The sequence below is a fragment of the Neolamprologus multifasciatus genome, chromosome 15 (genome assembly GCF_963576455.1).
Source record: "Neolamprologus multifasciatus chromosome 15, fNeoMul1.2, whole genome shotgun sequence".
NCBI lineage: Eukaryota > Metazoa > Chordata > Actinopteri > Cichliformes > Cichlidae > Neolamprologus > Neolamprologus multifasciatus.
This window is the reverse complement of record NC_140453.1, coordinates 11,862,493-11,882,413: the sequence shown is the minus strand read 5'-3', so window position 1 is coordinate 11,882,413 and position 19,921 is coordinate 11,862,493. Positions and strand designations below refer to the sequence as shown.

At 40.3% G+C, this 19,921-nt stretch overlaps 1 protein-coding gene across 2 annotated transcripts in view; it reads left to right on the top strand.

Moving 5' to 3' along the window:
- Positions 1–18,082, top strand: part of grm1a (glutamate receptor, metabotropic 1a) — a 34,782-nt gene extending 16,700 nt beyond the window's left edge. For both annotated transcript variants that reach the window (XM_085132402.1, XM_085132403.1), the window contains 6 exons: positions 6,384–6,619; positions 8,121–8,367; positions 8,910–9,078; positions 11,736–11,862; positions 13,597–14,533; positions 16,045–18,082. In XM_085132402.1, coding sequence (XP_084988528.1) covers positions 6,384–6,619; positions 8,121–8,367; positions 8,910–9,078; positions 11,736–11,862; positions 13,597–14,533; positions 16,045–16,858 — 2,530 coding nt within the window. In that variant the 3' untranslated portion in view covers positions 16,859–18,082. The remainder of the gene's footprint in view (positions 1–6,383; positions 6,620–8,120; positions 8,368–8,909; positions 9,079–11,735; positions 11,863–13,596; positions 14,534–16,044) is intronic.
- The last annotated feature ends 1,839 nt before the right edge of the window (positions 18,083–19,921 follow it).

Genomic DNA, 19,921 nt, shown 5'->3' with positions numbered 1-19,921 from the left:
CACGCATCATCGAGCCTTAGTATGTTATCAAAATGCGCTCGTCTTAATGCTAAGCATATGCCGTTGAAGGGATAGCAGCTTGCTGACTTTACTCGCCGAGATAAATACCGACTTAGATTTATTAGATTTCAGTAGATTTTTTGGGGGGGAAAGTATGGAATAAAGGGGAAGTGAAATTTTATTATTTTATTCTAAAAGCTTTTATTGATCTGTGAATGTAGACATACACTCATGGACCACACGATAGAGCGGCCAATAAGATGAGCATCAGTGTAATCTTATATCACTATAACACTGTGAAACCTCTAATCTTAGATCCTACAGCTTTTTTCAAATCATTATCTCAATTTGTTTCGAGTCTGGCTTCCTGTCAGATTTGGAATTTAGTTCCAAATTATTTTAATTACGTTTACATAACATCATAACTGATCCAATATAGAAAATCGGCAGCTTATTTTCCATTATTACTGACTTTGAACTCAAATATTAAGCCCAGTGCCTTCCCAGTTTGTTCTAATTCTTTAACAAATCATGGATGTGGATTAATATTTCTTGGACAGGTTTCCGGTGGCTGCTTTGTAAAGAGACAAAAAGAGCTACATGAATAAAGACCCACATCATAACTGCTTAATATCACCATAATGCTATTTACAATGTTGTCCATGGTTCATCTTCAGTTCTTTTCTTACCTTGCACACGCCTCAGCCATGAAGGTAGGAGATCAGAATTTGCCCATACGATCACCTCTGAAAGAGTCACATGGATCATTTATGGATGGTGAAATAGACGCTTTTCAGGTATTATTATTAATATTATTTCATCAGCCAAGAATTATTTTTGCAATATTTCATAAACACGTTAGTCTGTGTTCGTTCTTACTGGCGCTTAGTGGGAAAACTGCAAAACTAACGCTCTTGAACAGCAGCGACTCCTTAATCTGCTTAAACAGTTGTTCCTGTAGTATATCTAACCCAGGTTATGTAATAATGGGCCTTCCGATATGCGGTGTGAACATTGAGGTGACATTAAATCAGATTTGATCCCATTAGGCATCCCTCTGGTGGCCCGAGAGTTTTGATGAGCTGTTTGGAGCCCTGCCAGACGACGCCATCCTGAGAGAGGCGAGCGAGAAAAGAGAATGTCATTTTACCTCATCACAAACTCCACTGTGAGAAACAGTCGAGCACGTCTTCTGCGCGTTGTGCATTATTCATGTAGCGTGTTGAACAGCACTTCTGTCTCTCCATCTATCTCTTCTTCTACGCCCCTCCTGTCTTTTTATCCACGAACAGTCGGCTTTTCTCTCGCATAAAACCTGAAGTGTACTGACCACATTAGGAGGCGTTAAATGCAGTTAGCCTGCAACGTATGTGTGACTCGGAACATCGAAATGGAAATATGCAGGCTCGTGTATGCGTCTTTGTGCCTTTCCCTGTACTACATGTACGGAAATGGAGGGTAAAGGACAAGGACTGTATTCACTTAGACTAAATGAAGTAAATGTGACCAGGACTAATGCAGTTCACGTTTCTCCAACTCTTGACTTAATTACAAGGAAGAAAAGGATGAGTCAGCTGAATTACGATCTCCAAACATACGACAGAAAATACTGTAAACATGTTGAAACATATTAGGCAAATATATACTGCAGTAGTTACCCACATAAAACAAATGTTATGTTGTGCTATTTTGCCCACTCACAATTACCTAACACTGTTGCTGTCTTTAGCAATATTAGCTGCATGCAGCAGAGGATTATTTAATGAATTTTGGAGCCTTGGAGAACAACATTCATTACAAGCTATCAAAAAAAATGCTACATAAAGCATACCTTTGTCAACCTATCATGCATTGCAATATGTCAATACAATTGATATCAAATTGATTAATTAATTATGCAAATATGCAAACCTGTTCTTCCTAGATACACCACTCTGGCTAAAGCATACTTGAATGGCACTGACTGAGCTGTTCTTAAGCAAAAAGAAAAATGACCAGCGATTAAAGTCAGAGAGCCAAACAAGATGAGAAAAGCTTTTCTAACTTTTTTTTTTTTTTACATTTACATTTTCCAAAGCTGCTGAATTGGAATCCATCCATCCATCTTCTTATGTTCATCCGTTTCAGGGTCGCGGTGCTGGAGACTAGCCAAGCTGTCTTGGGGTGAGAGGTGGGAGTACACCTTGGACAGGTTGTCAGTCTATCACGGGGCTCACACATGGAGACAGCCAACCATTCACGCTCATATTCACACCTACAACCAATTTAGAGTTGACAGTTAACCTGACATGCATGTTTTTGGACTGTGGGAGGAAGCCGGAGTAAAAGGAGGGAACGCATGCAGTCACGGGGAGAGAAGTCCACAAAGACCTTCTTGTGTTATGGAACGGCTGTGTGCAGACAGGAATAGGACCCAAAGTGCAGACTCCAGAGACAGACGTGAACTCAAAGTAACAAACTTCCAAAGTACAAACATTAATGCAGGCAGGAAACCCAAAACACACAGCATAAGTGAGGGTAGATAAGAGTAGATCACGACACTGACAAACTGAAACACAGGGCTTAAATACATAGAGGGAGCAATCAGGGAATGGGCAACAGGAGGGAGACACAGCTGGGGCAAATCAGGCCTAACGAGACAAGGGGAAGCAAAACCAGACACATTAACATGAGACATGGACTTTCAAAGTAAAACAGGAAACATAACACAGACTCACAGACAAGCACTATGACAAAGGGAACAGAGACGTGGGACCAGGGCAGACACAGACAGGACGTGGGGATACTGCAGACAGGGGAGACAGCAACTATGGAACACAGACAGAAAACCAGAACACTAAAACTCTAACCAAACCCCACCCAGAGAACCTAAACTAAGAATAATCCTAAAACCCATAAAGCAAAGCTAGAATATAATGAAATAACAAAATCAAAGAACCAAAAACACAAAACACTGGGTCGACGACCCAGGGACCCTAACATCTTGTTATGTTTCAACATCAGGCTTTGGAATGGAGTGCTGTAATGTACAGTACTTCTGGAGGTTTCTTGCCTAAAAATAAACACTTAAAGTAACCTACAAACCTACAGCATGCACATTATTGCAAAGATGGTACTGAAGAATATTAGCATAATATTAAATTATTAACTATCATTTGAAAGTATTAAATATAGATTATTTATCTTCTCATTTCACCTCTTATATAGACTGGCGCTATTATGCCCTTTTCTTATTTGAGTCTTCTTGCCCCAGACTGGGCAGGTTTTTGGACGGGACCATTTATCCAACCCAGAACTCTCAGAACTGTAAGAAAAGAAAACCCCGAAGCCTCTGTAGCAGGTGATTAAAGCAGAACATCGCCAGTACTCATCGACTGAGCATCAGCGACATCGTCAAGGTGCAGGGCCCAAATTATATTAAAAGACAATATCCAGCCCAGTCACAGCCTGTTCACCCTTCTGCTGTTTGGCAAGCAGTACAAAAGAATTAGTATCAGACTTCAACACGCTATTTTCCCTTAGGCTGTGAAACTTGGGAACTTATCTTGCGCAAGCAACAACAACAGTTAGTTATTTATTCATTAAGTTTTAATTGTTTTTTTATCCCCTGGACTACGAATTTTGTAATTCAAGAGCATACACCCATTGCACAATGCTTCATCATACTGTGCATATAAAATGCCTTTTATTTTTATCTGTATGGTTACACATCACCTGGTGCTGAATGTGCCAGTTGAGTATTCATAGGATTGATTAATTAATTGATTATCATTCCATCATAATTCTTTGAGTTTCCAGCTCCTGGTCAGTAAGTTGATCATGGTGTGGTTTTCTTTCAGGACACAAAGCCTGTAGAGAGGTGATGGGATCAAAAGGTTGGACATTAGGGTCAGCTGGAGCTACTTTAACAACGTCTGGATTACACGGGGTTTATTTTTAGGATGTTTTCTTAGTTTCCTGCAGGCTGAAGGAACCCACGTGGATTTTACCACGAGAAGGGTGGAATAGCTCAACCATAAATTCTCACAAATTAGTTTCAATGTCTCCTTTTTCTTGACTGGCAGTAATTGTTGAGGAAAAGGTCAGAGACTTCGACCTGCACCTACATGAACATGCACACGTCCTTATCCATCACCCGGCGCATCCTGTGTGTGAGGTGCCTAATTGGTTCCGCGGTGAATCATATCTAATTGGCGTGTAGCTGTCTATAGCGAAGGTACGTTGAGGCAGTAGACTGAATCCCACATAAAAGTGTAGAAGAGTGTAAAAGAGAGTACAAGCTGAAGAGCAGTGCTGCTGGAAGCTTTCAATGGGACAGAGAGAAAGAGCAAGTTCATTGTGGTGTTATTTATCTGTTAATTTGTTTTTTCGGTGTCCCCATCACTGGTGTTTTCCATCTCTCTTAGAGCCCAAATCAAATTAGCTCAGTAGGCTAGAAATTCTCATGCAGAGGGTCACAAAAGTAAACAAACAGGCAAGCTGACTTGATTGTGTAAAGTCTGCATTTATTGTTGAGGCACTATTGCTGAGATGATTATGGTCTTCTTAAATTGAGGCTTGCTGCAGGGGACGTGAGATAAGTCCCCAAGCCGCCATGCTAATTTAGCACAAGAGCCGAGGCTGCAGTCTACCTACTTGTGATGGAATATTATTTAAATAAAAGCAACGCCTGACTTAAAGTTTTGACTTGAGCTATGATACTCTTCTGTCATCATTTTTGCTTTGTTAAAGGATACTTATTCTACAGCCCAAGCAGAGAAATTCATAAGATTTGGACCACTGCTGAAGTTTAACACTGCTTTGTTGCTAGTTAGGCCTCCAGTATTAATAGCATACCAGCCACCATGAGCCTCATTATTTTTCTGTGTCTTTAAAAACACTTTTATTAAGGTAATAAAAATGTACTTTGGCTCTGAGAGAAGTTTCATTGTTAAAAGTTAATGATGTGGACAGGGATAACAGTGATTTAGCACAGTGCTTCAGTTTAAAGATTTGGTGTAACTAATATCTTTGTGCTTGTGCTAAACACCTATCCTGTCCTGACTAATGTGATTATGATTAAAGCGAACAATCTGTCCTCTCGTACAGTGTTACTCAATTTACAGCCGGTAAGACAAAAGAGTCCCACCACAGGATGACAGCTGGCCTGTCAACCACTTTCTAATTCATTTTAAAACACAGTCAGACACATCTGCAACTAAAATGCATGTACAGCCTTTGATCACAGTCAAATATTTCCTCACTATGTCTGTGAAGGTTCTCAGTCATCCAGGTCATTGTAGTCAAAGGAGCTTGCAAAGAAAAAAAAAAAAGTTTCACACCTTGGCTCAGGCGATTAGAGGTTCATCAGGGGGTCCTTGTGTCCCTCTGTGGGGGGAAACTCCCACTAGGTTTATATCTGGGACTCTTCACCATTTGACCTTAGAACTGAAGAAGCTTCTCGGATGAGAGGTGAAACGTCTTCAAGTAACTTAAAGAAGTCCAGACGCTATTCTTTGCAAGCTCCTTTGATTTCCTCACTATATTTGGAGTTAAGGCTCTGTTTTGGGACCCCTCCACCTTCGCAGACACATACATGTAAAGCTTGAGCAGCAACACAGCTTTTCATAAAAAACATAGCGAGTACCAAAAGATACAGCACTCATTGCATCACATGTGATCGGAGAAGAAGAAGCTGGAGTGAAGGTTGGAAGATATCCAGCAACTGTAGGCAGGTTAAAGCAATTTAAATGCTTTTATGAGATTTCCTAGCTGGGTATTCATGGAGCACGTGCAAAGGAATCAGCTGAGCCATCAGCTGATAGGGGCTGAAATCAAGATCAGCTGATCTGCTATGCCCTTTGACCTTGTGGCCTACCTGAACTAACCCTGTGGTTGATTGATGATGTATGAGTTTGATGATTTATTTTATAGCCTTAATGTGAAACCTTCTACTAAGTTCATGTAGTTCATGTCAGTTGAAAGAAAGAGGACACTAAAGTTTACCTTATGATAATATTATTAATAATAGTTTATTTTTTTTAATTAAATCAAATTAAATGTAACTTTTTTTACTACTTGGTCTCTGACATCCATCCATTCAGCAAGTGTCTCAAACCCTCGTTGTTTACATCGTGTTGAATGAATGAACAAAGCCGCTTTTGTTAACAGCTTTTTGGGTTTTTCAGTCTGAATTAATAGTTGAGTACTATTTACAATATTCAACAATCCTTTATAAAACAACTACGACAGTAACAAGCACAGAACATCATCAGTGTCTAACAGTACCTCTTATTATTATGACGTTTTGTCCTTCCTCGAATCTTCTTTATCTTCTAGTCTTTTATTGTCCACCCTTTGACCATAAGATCATAGTCTCCTCTTTTTCTTCTGTCTGTCTGTAGCGATGGATGGGCAGACCGTTACGAAGTCGTGGAGGGTTATGAGCAGGAAGCAGAGGGAGGCATCACAATGAAGCTCCAATCAGAGGTGGTCAAGTCCTTTGACGAGTATTACCTAAAGCTGCGTCTGGACAGCAATACCAGGAACCCCTGGTTCCCAGAGTTCTGGCAGTATCGTTTTCAGTGCCGCCTCCCAGGCCATCCCCAGGAAAAGAAGAACTACAAAAAAGTCTGCTCCGGTAGGACATAACAAAATATTCACATTTTTGACGTTCATAAGTAGGAGTGGATATTTTTCAAACAAATGACTAGTCACAGAGTTTAGTTTTTCAGGCACCGTCTTCTTTTCTTTTGACCAGAGGGTTAAATATGATCATAAATATGAAAACAGAACTCATGAATATTAATAAAACCTGTGATTTGTTTTTTTCCCCCCTGTGTTTTCCTCCATGAATATTCTCTCCCTTTGCTCGCAAAAGGTGATCACGGTAAATTGTGTTCTTGACTTGTTGATAGCTTTTCAACCACAATTCAAAACCTGCTCCAAACAAATCCACCCTGCAGAATGGCATTAAGACGAATTGGTCAGCATGCTTCTAAATTCAAACGATCACTAAAAATCAACTAGTGGTTTGTGACGACTTCTCAGAGCTGTAAGGTTATGGACGCTTTTCTACTTTGTATCACACGTTCACAAACCTCTTATGTTCCATAGATCTTCGAGGTGGTAAGTGTATCTTTCTAGACACGATTATTACAACGGTATCTGTCTGAATTTCACCTGCACTTTGTTTGCATTTGACTCCTCCAAGACAGGATGAGTTTGACTGATGCTTTTTTTAAACCCAGCGCTCTCTGTAATATCTGCGATTTAGTCAAATAATGTAGATGGGTAGATGTCTTCATCCTGGCAGGCTTAGAGTGCGAAATTCATCAGTCAAACTCTGATGCAAAGCACTTGCTTGTTTGGTCTGTACGAGGAAAAGGAAAGAAAACAAAAGTTGACATATACGTTGGAAAGCTGCACAAAGGAATGGCTCACTCAGCACTCAGCAGACACAAACACCTGAAAAATATGTTGTATGGTGAGAAGTTGCATCCCTTTTCCCCCCACTGTGTGTGCATGTTGATATCACGAGCAAAACATATCAGTATTTTAAATGCACTGTCGAAGGAGGCAACAATAAATGTAGTTTTGAAGAGATCTATTTCCCCTCCTTCTCCCAAACACTGTGACTGTGGGACAGTGCCTTTAGATGACTGAAGTACAGCTTGCACAAACAGTGAGGATTTTCCCAGGCACTGGCTGTTCTCCTCATCTGTTTCCTATTGAGCTTTTGGGCATCAATGCTAATATATTTTGTTGCTGCACAAAAAAGAGAGTTGTCTTTGTTTCTATATTCTTCATGTCTTCTTCGAATTTCATCATACTTCTAATGCTGTCATTCACACAGAGTAATAAATCTTTTAATACAGCAGCACAAACAATAGTTTAAGGAATAGTTGCATTTAAAAGTCTTCCTTATTAATGTTTTTTTAATATTGTGCCCTTTGTGATCAAGGTTAAGAAGAGGGGAAGAGATTGACAGAACTAAAAAATAAATAAATTGAGGTTAACACGGTGATTTGAGTTGTAGAGTTCATTTCTCTATCTCTCTTTCTGCCTTGAAGCAGATTTTCTACACGTGCAGTTCAGAATTCTTTCGACTGTGTGACGACCTCTTCTTTCATCTCTAACAGGAAATGAAAGTCTGCAAGAGAACTATGTGCAGGATAGTAAGATGGGCTTTGTCATCAATGCCATCTATGCCATGGCGCATGGCCTTCATGATATGCACAAGGAGCTATGTCCGGGACAGACAGGGCTCTGTGAAGCGATGGATCCCATTGATGGCAGCAAGCTTCTGGACTACCTGCTCAAAACATCCTTCAGAGGAGTCTCGGGAGAGGAGATTTACTTTGACGAAAATGGAGACACCCCAGGAAGGTAAGAGGAAGAAGAAGCTAATAAAAAAATTAAGAAAAGCCAAGAAATGAAAATAGAGATTTGATATCACCATCTGGGTCACAAAGTGCATTTGCCCTTCTCCCACTCACCAACTCATTAGCGCACGTGTGTGTCCCAGTCTTGAGCATGAGAGGATGTAATTAGTCTGGACTGGAACAGATTTAGTGGATTGTCCACTGCAGCAGTCACTTTCATGTCTTTACAGTCCAACGGACAACATTTGACAGTCAGAAAACACAGCCGTGTCATTCCTCTGTCAGCTGGAGGTTAGGTGCAGCGCATCCTGGTTCAGTATAAAAATCAGGGCACACTGTGCACTGGTATGAGCGCTTGATTTCACATAACAGAGTTGTAAGCAGTTTGCGGCTTCAGATAAGACGAAAGGCTTAAGCTGTGGAGTTGTTATCATTAAATTACCTTTCACTCTGATTCTCTCCTTTCCCACTCCCTCTCAAATCATTCCCTTTCTCACTTAATAAGTGTGTTAATACGCAGTCCTCCGTCTCTCCTCAAACATCCAGGTATGACATCATGAATTTACAGAGCGTGGGTGATGATCGCTATGACTACATAAACGTGGGGTCGTGGAGCGAGGGCATCTTGAGCATCGATGACTACAAACTGTGGATGAACAGCAGCGACATGGTTCGCTCAGTCTGTAGTGAGCCCTGTTCCAAAGGACAGATAAAGGTAGGGATTCAGATCCTCCTTAAAGTAAATTCCCATACGAACTCATCCGTATCCTTCTCTGAGATATCATCTCGGCACATTTCACACTCTTCCAGAGCGACACAATAATCATTTAATGTTTCAGAGAAATGCAAAATTTTTCACGTTTTAGAAGACAAAGAACAATTAAGAAGCCTTTATAGAATTTAGCCGAGGTTTAGTTGACAACCAGAGCTTTACGCGATGACGTAAAGGGCTGTCCTATGGATTTCTCAATCTTGTTTTTAGCTCGCCTTAATAAAAATAGACTTAGCAGGATAACTGACCTGGAAAATACTTTGATCCAGCTTCAGGCACAACAAGAAGTCGGATTCTCTGAGGCTTTACAGGAAAGAATAACTTAACTCTTTGTTGAGATGCATAAAGGTGTTCTTATTTCACAAAGCCGGAAGAACGTAAATCTTTAAAAGACCCAGACACAGTCATCTATCAGCTTGAAGGCTGAAAAACTGTAAAGAATACTCCAGTATCATTGCTTTTTAAACACTTCTTAGTTTTATAGACTCTTGTGATACACAGTGCAGCATTCAAAATTCTTTATTCTACTTTCTATGTTTGCATTTACTTACTTGATTGCTACTTTATTAGAGGTACACCGAATGAAGGTGATCCACACTGATTAAATCAATTTTATTAAAACATGTTAATCTATCACACATCATTTTGTGGCAGAGGGTGAATATTCCTGCTTGTTAGACTGGGACAATATTGGTACAGATAGTACAGACTGGCTGGAGAATACGATTCATCATTATGATAAAGCATTTATAGACAAATTGTCAGTGTTCAGCACAGGAAATAGTTATTCTCTGTGTATAGGGATCAACTAGAGTTGGCCCCTTTTAACAATACTATTCTTTCTCTTCCTCAAAACACTGGATCAGAAAATCAGAGATTATCATTGTATGCTGATAATACCCTTCTTTGTGTAGGTAGTGCAGCTTCCTCTATACCACATGTTTCCACTTTTGAGTTGTTCTGCTTATTATGTGGATATAAAATCAAATGGACAACAATTAAAAGCATTCTGCCCTCCCGTATACCAGAATCTTCACGTTGACGTGTCCTCTTGTACGTCATCCACTGTAACACAAAATTGTCAAGGTAAATACAGACACATTTAAAACCTAATGTAATTTCCCACACTAACTCAACGCTTTTATATCAATATTTAAAATGGACATGCTCACTTGGGTCGATATTTATTCTTTTATGATCCCTTTTGCTTCTTCTGGCTATTTCCAAATTTTAGTATGCACTTCTAGTTCTCTCTCTTGGTTTGATTATGCTCCTTCCATCTCTTGGAGATGAATAATATGGAATATTTTGCTGCCTCACAGATTGCAGGACCAAGTAATTAAATTTGGAAGCTGTAATTAAATTTCTTTTGCTACTTGCTATACTGATAACAAAAAAAAAGTGCATGCAGATCTTAAAGGGCACAACCGTTTGCCATTTTCTAAATTCCAAACGCAGTATGTTTTCTTTGTTGTTTCTGCAGTACAGGTCTCTGTATTTAATGGAATTTTACAAGCAGAATGTAATCTACCGTGAAAATCTTTTTTTTTCTATCGTAAATTAGGATTAATCATGTGGGCATGCAATGTCCCTTTGGGATCAGCACTCCCTACAACCCATCTTAAAAAATGATTTGCCTCAATCAGATCAATCAATAGGACAAAGTGTGAAAAACTTTGCGTGGACTTCAGCACTCCACCTACTTTGTATGTGTTCATGTGTATGAAGGTTGCGGATGGAAATGGGGGAGGTCAAGTAAAGACATCAATATAATCATTAGGATTAAGCATTGGGAGAACCACAAATGTCTAACTTTCCAATTAATCTCTACTGTAATTAAAAAGAGAAATGTTTTAAGAGCTGAACCGGTGCCCTTACTGTACATCTGTTCCCAGTAAATATGTCATTGATTTTTCTTGCAGTGAATCTTAATCCTTTATTTGCTTATATCACATGGTGGCAAGAAGACTGCTGATGCTACACTGTCCTACATTTTTAAATCCTCCTCCCATTACAAATGATTTAAAGAAGGGAAAATGAAGGAAAAGAGAAGTCTATGTAAATATGAAAAACACGGATAAGTTCTGATATCATATAAAAAGTTTAGGTTTGCACCATAAACTCACGGGACTTGCACTCTACCTGAGCGAGGAGATGGACAGTAAGCAATAAAACTGGTTTTGAGCACAGGCTGAATAAATGCCCTCATTTCCTTCATTTGGGGACAATTGTTTTCAGACTGGCTATGCACCGGGTTGCCTCGAGGGAGGGTGCATCCTCTCTCCTAGCTGCTCATGCTTCCCCCCTCTATCTGCTTTGTTTCGTGCCCCACTTATCACCCCGCTTTACATATCACAGTGCTGGTAACAGCTTCTTTGGGAGCAGAATGTAAAAGCAGCCGGCCTTGTTTTCTAAACACTCTGTCTGGGGCTCAAAAAAACACACAAACAAATCCTCATTTTGATATCCCCTCTGTGCTGATTAATTATTTAGGTTGCTTAAGGTGAGATGTGCTTTTTTTTTCCACGGCTCACTGTAGTGACTTGCTACCGAGCTTTCTTTGGCATGTTGTTGACTGTGTGTTGTTTCTCTGCGTGCAGGTGATTAGGAAGGGTGAGGTGAGCTGCTGCTGGATTTGCACCACATGCAAGGATAACGAATATGTCCAGGATGAATTTACCTGCAAGGCATGTGAGCTGGGATGGTGGCCGGATGATGACCTGGCAGGTAGGAGAAACAAAAACAGAAACTGTGTTTGTTTTTATTACATCGTTCATCCACACTCCTTGTCCATTACCCCTGAAACGATTCACACTTATTATTTTGCCCATTTCATGCATTTACCCTTAGCTCAACCACAGTACTTTTAGTGGGGCTGACTCCCCTGTTCTCTCAATAGTCATCTTCCCCCACCGTAAGGCTATTCACACAGCACCTCAGTGGTCTAACAACACCTTTTTCACCATGCAGGTCCTATGCCCTTGCTTTCTTCATTTCCTCAAACCTTAACACCACTCCCTCAAAAAAATGCTGCTGCTCATTTCCTTCCTCTCTGCTCTTGTCGTGACCCGGTGCTTGTTCTGACAGCGATTTATAAAGTTGAGAGGAGCCCTCAATTCCCAGGTGTAAAATCCTATTACTGCCATGAGAGGCTTGAGGATACATTTCAGCAGTCTGTCAAGAAAGAAAAGTTTCCTTCAGTCTCATTACATTTGAAAAATACTAATAGAGAGAGGTAATATGCTATTCACTGAACAAGGGTCTACAATTGTGAATGTGTATTTTTGAAAATATGTAGCAGAAGAGTAAATTTCAAAGGTCTTCCCAGAGCTTAGAAACACAAATAAGCGATTTGAGGATTGTGTTAGATAAGTGAATGCAGATACATTTCTGGGTGTGTGGCCAAAAGAAAACAAGCAACAGTTCTCTGTCCCCACTTCCCCCTGCATTTAAATGAAACCCTGCTATAAGAGCTGGTTTACACCTTGATATGCTCATTACTACCTTTCTGATTAGAATCCCCAGAGGAAGACAATTTGGTTTATTTTAAAATTTCATATGTCTTATGATTTGGCATATTAGGATTTAGCATGCAGGCCAGAACTGGGTTCCTCCGTGAAGTCAATGTAATGCTATTAGCAGAAGCATGTAATTTATGAAGTGTTAAGCTGGGGAAGTCTAGGGATGTCATTTTTCTCCAATTAAGCTCTCCAGACTTCTTCTCTGTGTTGGATGACGAGTATGCAGGGCATCATGACAGAAGAGAAATAGAGCTTTGGGGTGTGTAGGATGAAAAATGCAAATGAGTTCCTGTCAGTGCCATAGCGCAAATGTTGGGGGCACATGTATGGGCAGCTATAGGTGTACAAGGAACTACATAAATAAGAAAAAACACATCTATCAATATGGTCATCAGCAATTAAATATTGTCAAATACATTTAGGACAGTCTAAGAAATCCAGAATCTAAAAATTTCAAACCTTTTTTTCCAGCATGTTCTTATTGCTGTGTGAGGCTTTGGCTCTGAGGTTATACAACATTATTTCCAACACAGATTTTTCGTTCTCTTTATACCTTGAACATAACACAAAGACTTACCATAAGAAATATTTAACATATATCAAGGTTATTAAACTTTTCTGATGCTTCTGAAAGTAAATTTTTATTATCATATAGAAAACAATGCCATCATGTCAAATTATTCACTGAGTGTAGTTTAATACTGTAAGTGTTAAAATAATCTATTTTCAGTGTACAACCATTAACCGTTACCCAAAAAGACTGAATGCAACAATTAAAATACTGCAGTATATATATATATATATATATATATATATATATATATATATATATATATTTTTTTTTTTTTTTTTTTTTTTTTTTTTTTTTTTTTTTGAATGAAAAATTAAAAAATGATGAATTAAAAAATTGACCGAACACTGTTTCCTCTACTATTTCCAGGTTGCCAGCCCCTGCCGTTGAAGTATCTTGACTGGGCAGATGTGGAATCTATAGTTGCTGTGGTTTTCTCCTGCGTGGGCATCCTGGTCACCTCCTTTGTTACCTTTGTGTTCATCCAGTACCGTGATACACCTGTGGTTAAATCCTCCAGCAGAGAACTCTGTTACATCATCTTGGCAGGCATTTTCCTAGGCTACATCTGTCCATTCACATTAATCGCCCGTCCCACAGTGGCCTCCTGCTATTTGCAGCGGCTCCTAGTGGGCCTTTCATCTGCCATGTGCTACTCTGCCCTGGTGACCAAAACTAACCGCATTGCACGCATTCTGGCTGGCAGCAAGAAAAAGATCTGCACCAGGAAACCCCGTTTCATGAGCGCCTGGGCCCAAGTGATCATTGCCTTTATGCTTATTAGTGTGCAGCTAACTCTGGAGATTACACTCATCATTCTAGAGCCCCCCGAGCCCATCAAGTCATACCCCAGCATACGTGAGGTCTACCTCATCTGTAACACCAGCAACATAGGCATGGTAGCGCCGCTGGGCTACAATGGCCTCCTAATCATGAGCTGCACATACTATGCCTTCAAGACGCGGAACGTGCCCGCCAATTTTAATGAGGCTAAATACATTGCCTTTACAATGTACACTACCTGTATCATCTGGTTGGCCTTCGTGCCAATCTACTTTGGCTCTAATTACAAGATCATAACCACATCCTTCTCCGTCAGCCTGAGTGTAACAGTGGCACTGGGCTGCATGTTCACACCCAAGATGTACATAATCATCGCCAAACCAGAGAGGAACGTCCGAAGCGCCTTCACCACATCTGACGTGGTGCGAATGCACGTCGGCGATGGGAAGTCTGCGGCTCAGTCAACAAGCAACAGCTTCCTGAATATGTTCCGCCGGAAGAAGGCCGTAACAGGCAATGCCAAGTGAGTAACCTTTTGTGCTTTTTCATCTTTCTGTTTGGATTTCTTTTCTGGGGTCACTGGTTAGAGACCAAAAAGATGACTAAACTCTCAAATTGGAAAAAAAAAAATCATATCAAGCTATCACTTTTATATGATGTATTTGCATGTCAGTGGTCTATTTTCATCTTTCCAGTACCCCAATGAGTGTTTGTATTTATGTAGTAAAAACTGGTTTTTAGGCACATCCCCCTCCCCCTGAGAATGAAATTTAACAAGAAAGTCAGGATGGGACATTTTGACATTTTGTTATTGATTTAAAGCTGAAAGGCCATTCAAACGTGTCAGGGATAATGAAAGTAGAGATTTCATGTGGCGATTCTAGATGTAAGACTTGCATATAACTTTTTTGAGATCCACAGCAGTGGCACATGGACAAGTGACTAAAGTAAGGAGCGGGGCAGAGAAGGAGAGTGATCCCAATATGTTTAAGTGTTGTCTCTTACCCTTGCTATGCAGCCTATCTAATCTTCTAACCCTTCAACCTTCTATACCGAGGAGCGCACTGTCAAGTGTCAAGGCTGGCAAATGTTTTGGAGTCATTCAACCTCTTTCTTGGAGAGCTGCACTGCCAGTTTGTCTATTTTATAATACAGCCTGGGGAACAATTAAAGTGTCCACCATTCAGATAATCACAGCAACAAGACAGCTGAAAAGTGTTAAAGCTGAAATCAATTTTTTCTACAAGCTTTTCCCCAATACACTATGACAAGTTGGTTGTTAAAAAAAATCTTTAGGTCAAAAAGATGTGCTGAAAGTAATTGTTTTTTTATTGATTGGTTCTCATCTTTTGGATCATTTGTTGCCAACCTGCCTGGATTCTAGATTCTTCTCATTTAAAGACATCATTTGATAGTGTGATCCTGGCACTCCTGAGCTGGCAGTGGCAAAAATATTTTTGACCATGCAGCCCTCCAAGAGGGTGATCTGCCACCCTGCTGCTTTCGGTTTATCCTGAATTAACCTCACATTTAACTTTTCTCAGCATGAACACCCTCCCCTCACCACCTCCCCGACTAATCACATTAGAGCCAGTCCTAGCTCATTCTCCGCTAAACACTGTGTCGTCATCAGGCCAGTCCGGGCAAAACCCGAAATACTTTGCAAATGCATGCACCCCTCTTTAACAATAAAATTAGACAGTCAGGAAGAAGACAAAAATAAATGAGATGGATGGCTCTTAAATCTGTTATTTCAATGTCTGACAAAAATGTATGATCATAATGCTGTCTGCAGCACATTATGAATCACTGTTTGTGAGGCTGATAAATGTGACGCTCTTCAGAGGTCATGAGTGAACACTTTAGCCAAGCTCTTAATGTCAAGTCACGTACTTCAAAAGTATTTTAACATGCAATGAAATGTTGAAATGCTGCTGCTCTGTTGTCTTACGTTGCTGCTTTGTTGATGTTGTTTTTCTGCCTTCACCTCCTGGTTTCCTGTGATAGTAACTTGGGTTTTTATCTCGTTCATAGTTCTAATGGCAAGTCTGTGTCATGGTCTGAATCAGGTCCAAGACACCCTCCGAGGGGGGGGAATGTGTGGCACAGACTGTCTGTGCATGTGAGGAAACAGGAAGCCGGCTTGAATCAGACGGCGGTCATCAGGCCCCTAACTAACACCCCCGACCCCCACAGCTGTGAGCCCTCCACCTGCAACACTGGCACCGGCTCCCAAGATCCCCCCCCAGAACCACCTGGCACTAAACCTCTGTACAACCTGACGGAGGAAGACGACGAGGGCGACGCGCAGCGCCCCCTTTGGACTCCAACTAGCACTGATCGGCTGCGAGGGCGGGAGTCTGATTTGGATGAGCCGGCTTCTCTTTTGCCCTCCCACTTGACAGGCCACACCACAGATCGCTTGCACAGGGATGTGGTGGACACGCACAGCTCCCATGCACCTGCACTGAATGACCGCACTGCCAAGGAGGCAATGCCTGCCAACGAGCCTTTGAGCTTGACACCCTCTCACCTTCCTTCAGCTCCACAACATGGGGCATTTGCAGAAGAGGGGCTTGAGGATGAGGAACTGGACCTCTTACACGGCTACATTTATGACGCCAAGGAGGAAGGGGAGAGGGAGGATGGGGAAGGTGAGGATTTAATTCAAAACAAGGCAACACTGGAGGATTCCCTAGCTCTGTCTCCCCCCTCCCCTTTCAGAGACTCTGTGTATTCAGGGGACTCTGTCACCGGCTCCCCCATCATCGATTCGATGCTCGGTAGCCCCTCGGTCTACACCGCCGACATCCTCCGAGACTACGCACACAGCTCCTCAACACTGTGAGAGCAAAAACCAACGCTGGCACAGCGGCTGTCAGCAGACTTGAGCATCACACAGAGTGCATTACACCGACACACACCGACACACAACACGTGCGACGATACAATTTAACATTTCAAGTTTTTAACATTTGTTTATTTGCTCTGACATTTGCTTGCTTAACTGTATTTATTACTCTGCTGTTATCAGTAAGTGGTTAATCCAAAATACAGGTAGACCACAAATTATCTACGAGTGCTTACGTTTCTGAGTGGCCATGAGTGCACAAAGCCTTCCTGAAAAATGTAAAACTGGGACGCGTGCCAAAACTAGTCAGCTCTCACGCCAAATTTTTTAATGAATGAAGTAACACGGAGAGTCATAATAGAAGATGAAGCTGTGGGTTTTTTTTGTTGTTTTTGCTTTAATAGAAACAGTGCAATTGTAGAGTCTGCAAAAACTAAAACACGGCAAGAGAAACACAGTAGTGTTTGCGCAGCGTGCTTACACATCAAAGACCAAACTTTCTCTAAAGACTGCAATAGCTTAAGTGCATTTCATGCCAGTTTTGATTAGCTCTGCTCTTCTGCTGCAGCACCTGCACAGGTCTGTTCATGTGTATAGCAGTCAAAGCTTCATTCAAGAAAATCAACTTTTCATTGAGTATTCATTAAGTAACTGCACCCTTTCTCTAATCAAACCTCATTGCAGTTTATATATTACAAATTAACAAGAAAAGTGAAGTATGTTGTTTGAGTATTGCATTTATGTGCCGCAAGGTGTGCTCATCACAAAAGTAGTATCAACGAACTCAGATCCTGCTGAAGACTCGCGCTGTATGATATGTGACTATGGTTACAATGTGCCAAGCAAAGTTGTTATCAGCCTACAGCCCCCGCTTTCTGTTTTATTTATTTATTTATTTTTATGACGTAGCTGGTAAACAGGTAAATAGGGTGATTGTAGATGATGGCAATGCTGTTTATTTCGTTTACACTAAAACCATAACCCTGAGAATTTTTACGCGCGTGGGAAATGACAACAGAAAAAGATTTTTGCTTTCCACGCTGTGTGGATAGTTCCCACATTTTCTGAGTTTGCTGTGTCATTGTAATGGAAAAACACAGTAAGTTGTACAAGTTATCAAAGTTTATAATACTGTTAAGCCATCTCTTGTTTTTCACGCAGGTGGTATGTTTGTAATACTAATAAATGTTTCTATATTTAGAATGTCGACAGAAAAACAAAGTTTATACATTTTGCAACTGTCCTCGGATACTCGTCAAAAAAGCAGTGTTTTTCTCTTTTTTTGGGGTAAATTTTAAGTTGAGCCAGTTGTATCCTCTTGAACACATTTGGTTGTAAAAGTAACCAATGATTGCTTCTTGTAACGAGATGATACATGTTTCAATTTTTGTTTAAATCTTGCATTATAAAGTTAAGTAATTTAATTGAGGTTAAGTTTCTTAGTTCTTTTATCTATAAGAATGCAAATAATTTCAAAGTACGAGACTACACAGTACGTAGTGCAATTGTATTGTATTTCCAAATGTTTTTAGTCTATTATAGTGTAAGTTGTTAAATGATCTTAACCAGTGTAAAATATATCAGGTGCCACCTGAAAAACACTGTCAAATCTAGAACGAAATAGGCCTTTATGTTTTGGGTGAGCTGAACATGAAAGATGCTGTAAAATAAAAACAAAACTTATATTAAAAAGACTGATTACTGCCTATATTAGCTGAAAAAACCAAACAAACTAAAACGAAAGTTATATTAGTGAGTCAAACATATATCCTGACCCCCCCCCCCCCCCCCCCCCCAAACTGATTGTTTAAAATGTTCCAATCTGGCCGACCTGCAAAATGTGAAAACTGTAGGGAAAGAGGGCATGCATTTTGGACCTCATAATTGAACCGCATAATGCACTGTGTTGTAAGATGTTAATAATTGCATGAAGATGGTTGTTCAAATTGGCCAAAGATTTCAATTGTCATCACCTTTACAAACCTCGTATTGACTGCCCTTTCATATCACACAAATAGGATGTTTGAGCCAGTGTGTCATAAGTTATATTATATAGTAAGTTACATGATATATTAGCCATACAGTCTGCTTTTACAAACACTTGTCATTCTAAAGAGCTCTCTTGTTTGACTTTGGTACTGTAATAGGATGCTATCAATGCAACAAGTCTGTTAAATTTCGTTCTCCCTAGATGCCAGGGGCATGTCTAGACGGGGGTCATGGGGTGGCACCATACCCCTATTGATATTTTCTTGAATACTTTACTGAACTTCAGGTTTAATATACTTGTACTTAATGTAAGTATTTCTGTGTTATCCTTTTTCCTGCTTATATGCCACTATATTTTAGATGCAAATGTTATATCTTTAGTTTTTTATTTTCTGAAGATAATTTCTATTATTAAGCCTATAGGTCAGGGGTGTCAAACTCCAGGCCTCGAGGGCCGGTGTCCTGCAGGTTTTAGATCTCACCCTGGGTCTACACACCTGAATCAAATGATTAGCTCGTTCCCAGGCCTCTGGAGAACTTCAAGACATATTGAGGAGGTCATTTAGCCATTTAATCAGCTGTGATGGATCAAGGACACATCTAAAACCTGCAGGACACCGGCCCTCGAGGCCTGGAGTTTGACACCTGTGCTATAGGTCAAGCAAACAAAAAATATGGAAGAAATTAAATACATCAACAGCTGGAACATACATCAATGGACCAGTAATTGTAATATATAGTTATTGTAGTAGTTTGGGCTAAACACATTCAGAAATTCTAATCCGATTCTATATAATGTGTACCCTTACTTTAGGGTTGTTTTTTTTTCCAAAATATATTTTGATTATGAAACGAGTGCACTATTAAGTTGCTTGAATAGGATGATAACTTTCACTTGTGTAAAAATCCTACATGCTTTTTTTCCACTTTGCAAAACATTTATCAAACACAATTTCCTGACCTGTACCACCACGTTTAAAAAACCTGGGATCATGCCTGCTCCTCTGGCATTAACATCAGCACAAACCTCTGCACTGGGAGCTTCACGGTATGGGTTTCTACAGCCTAGTA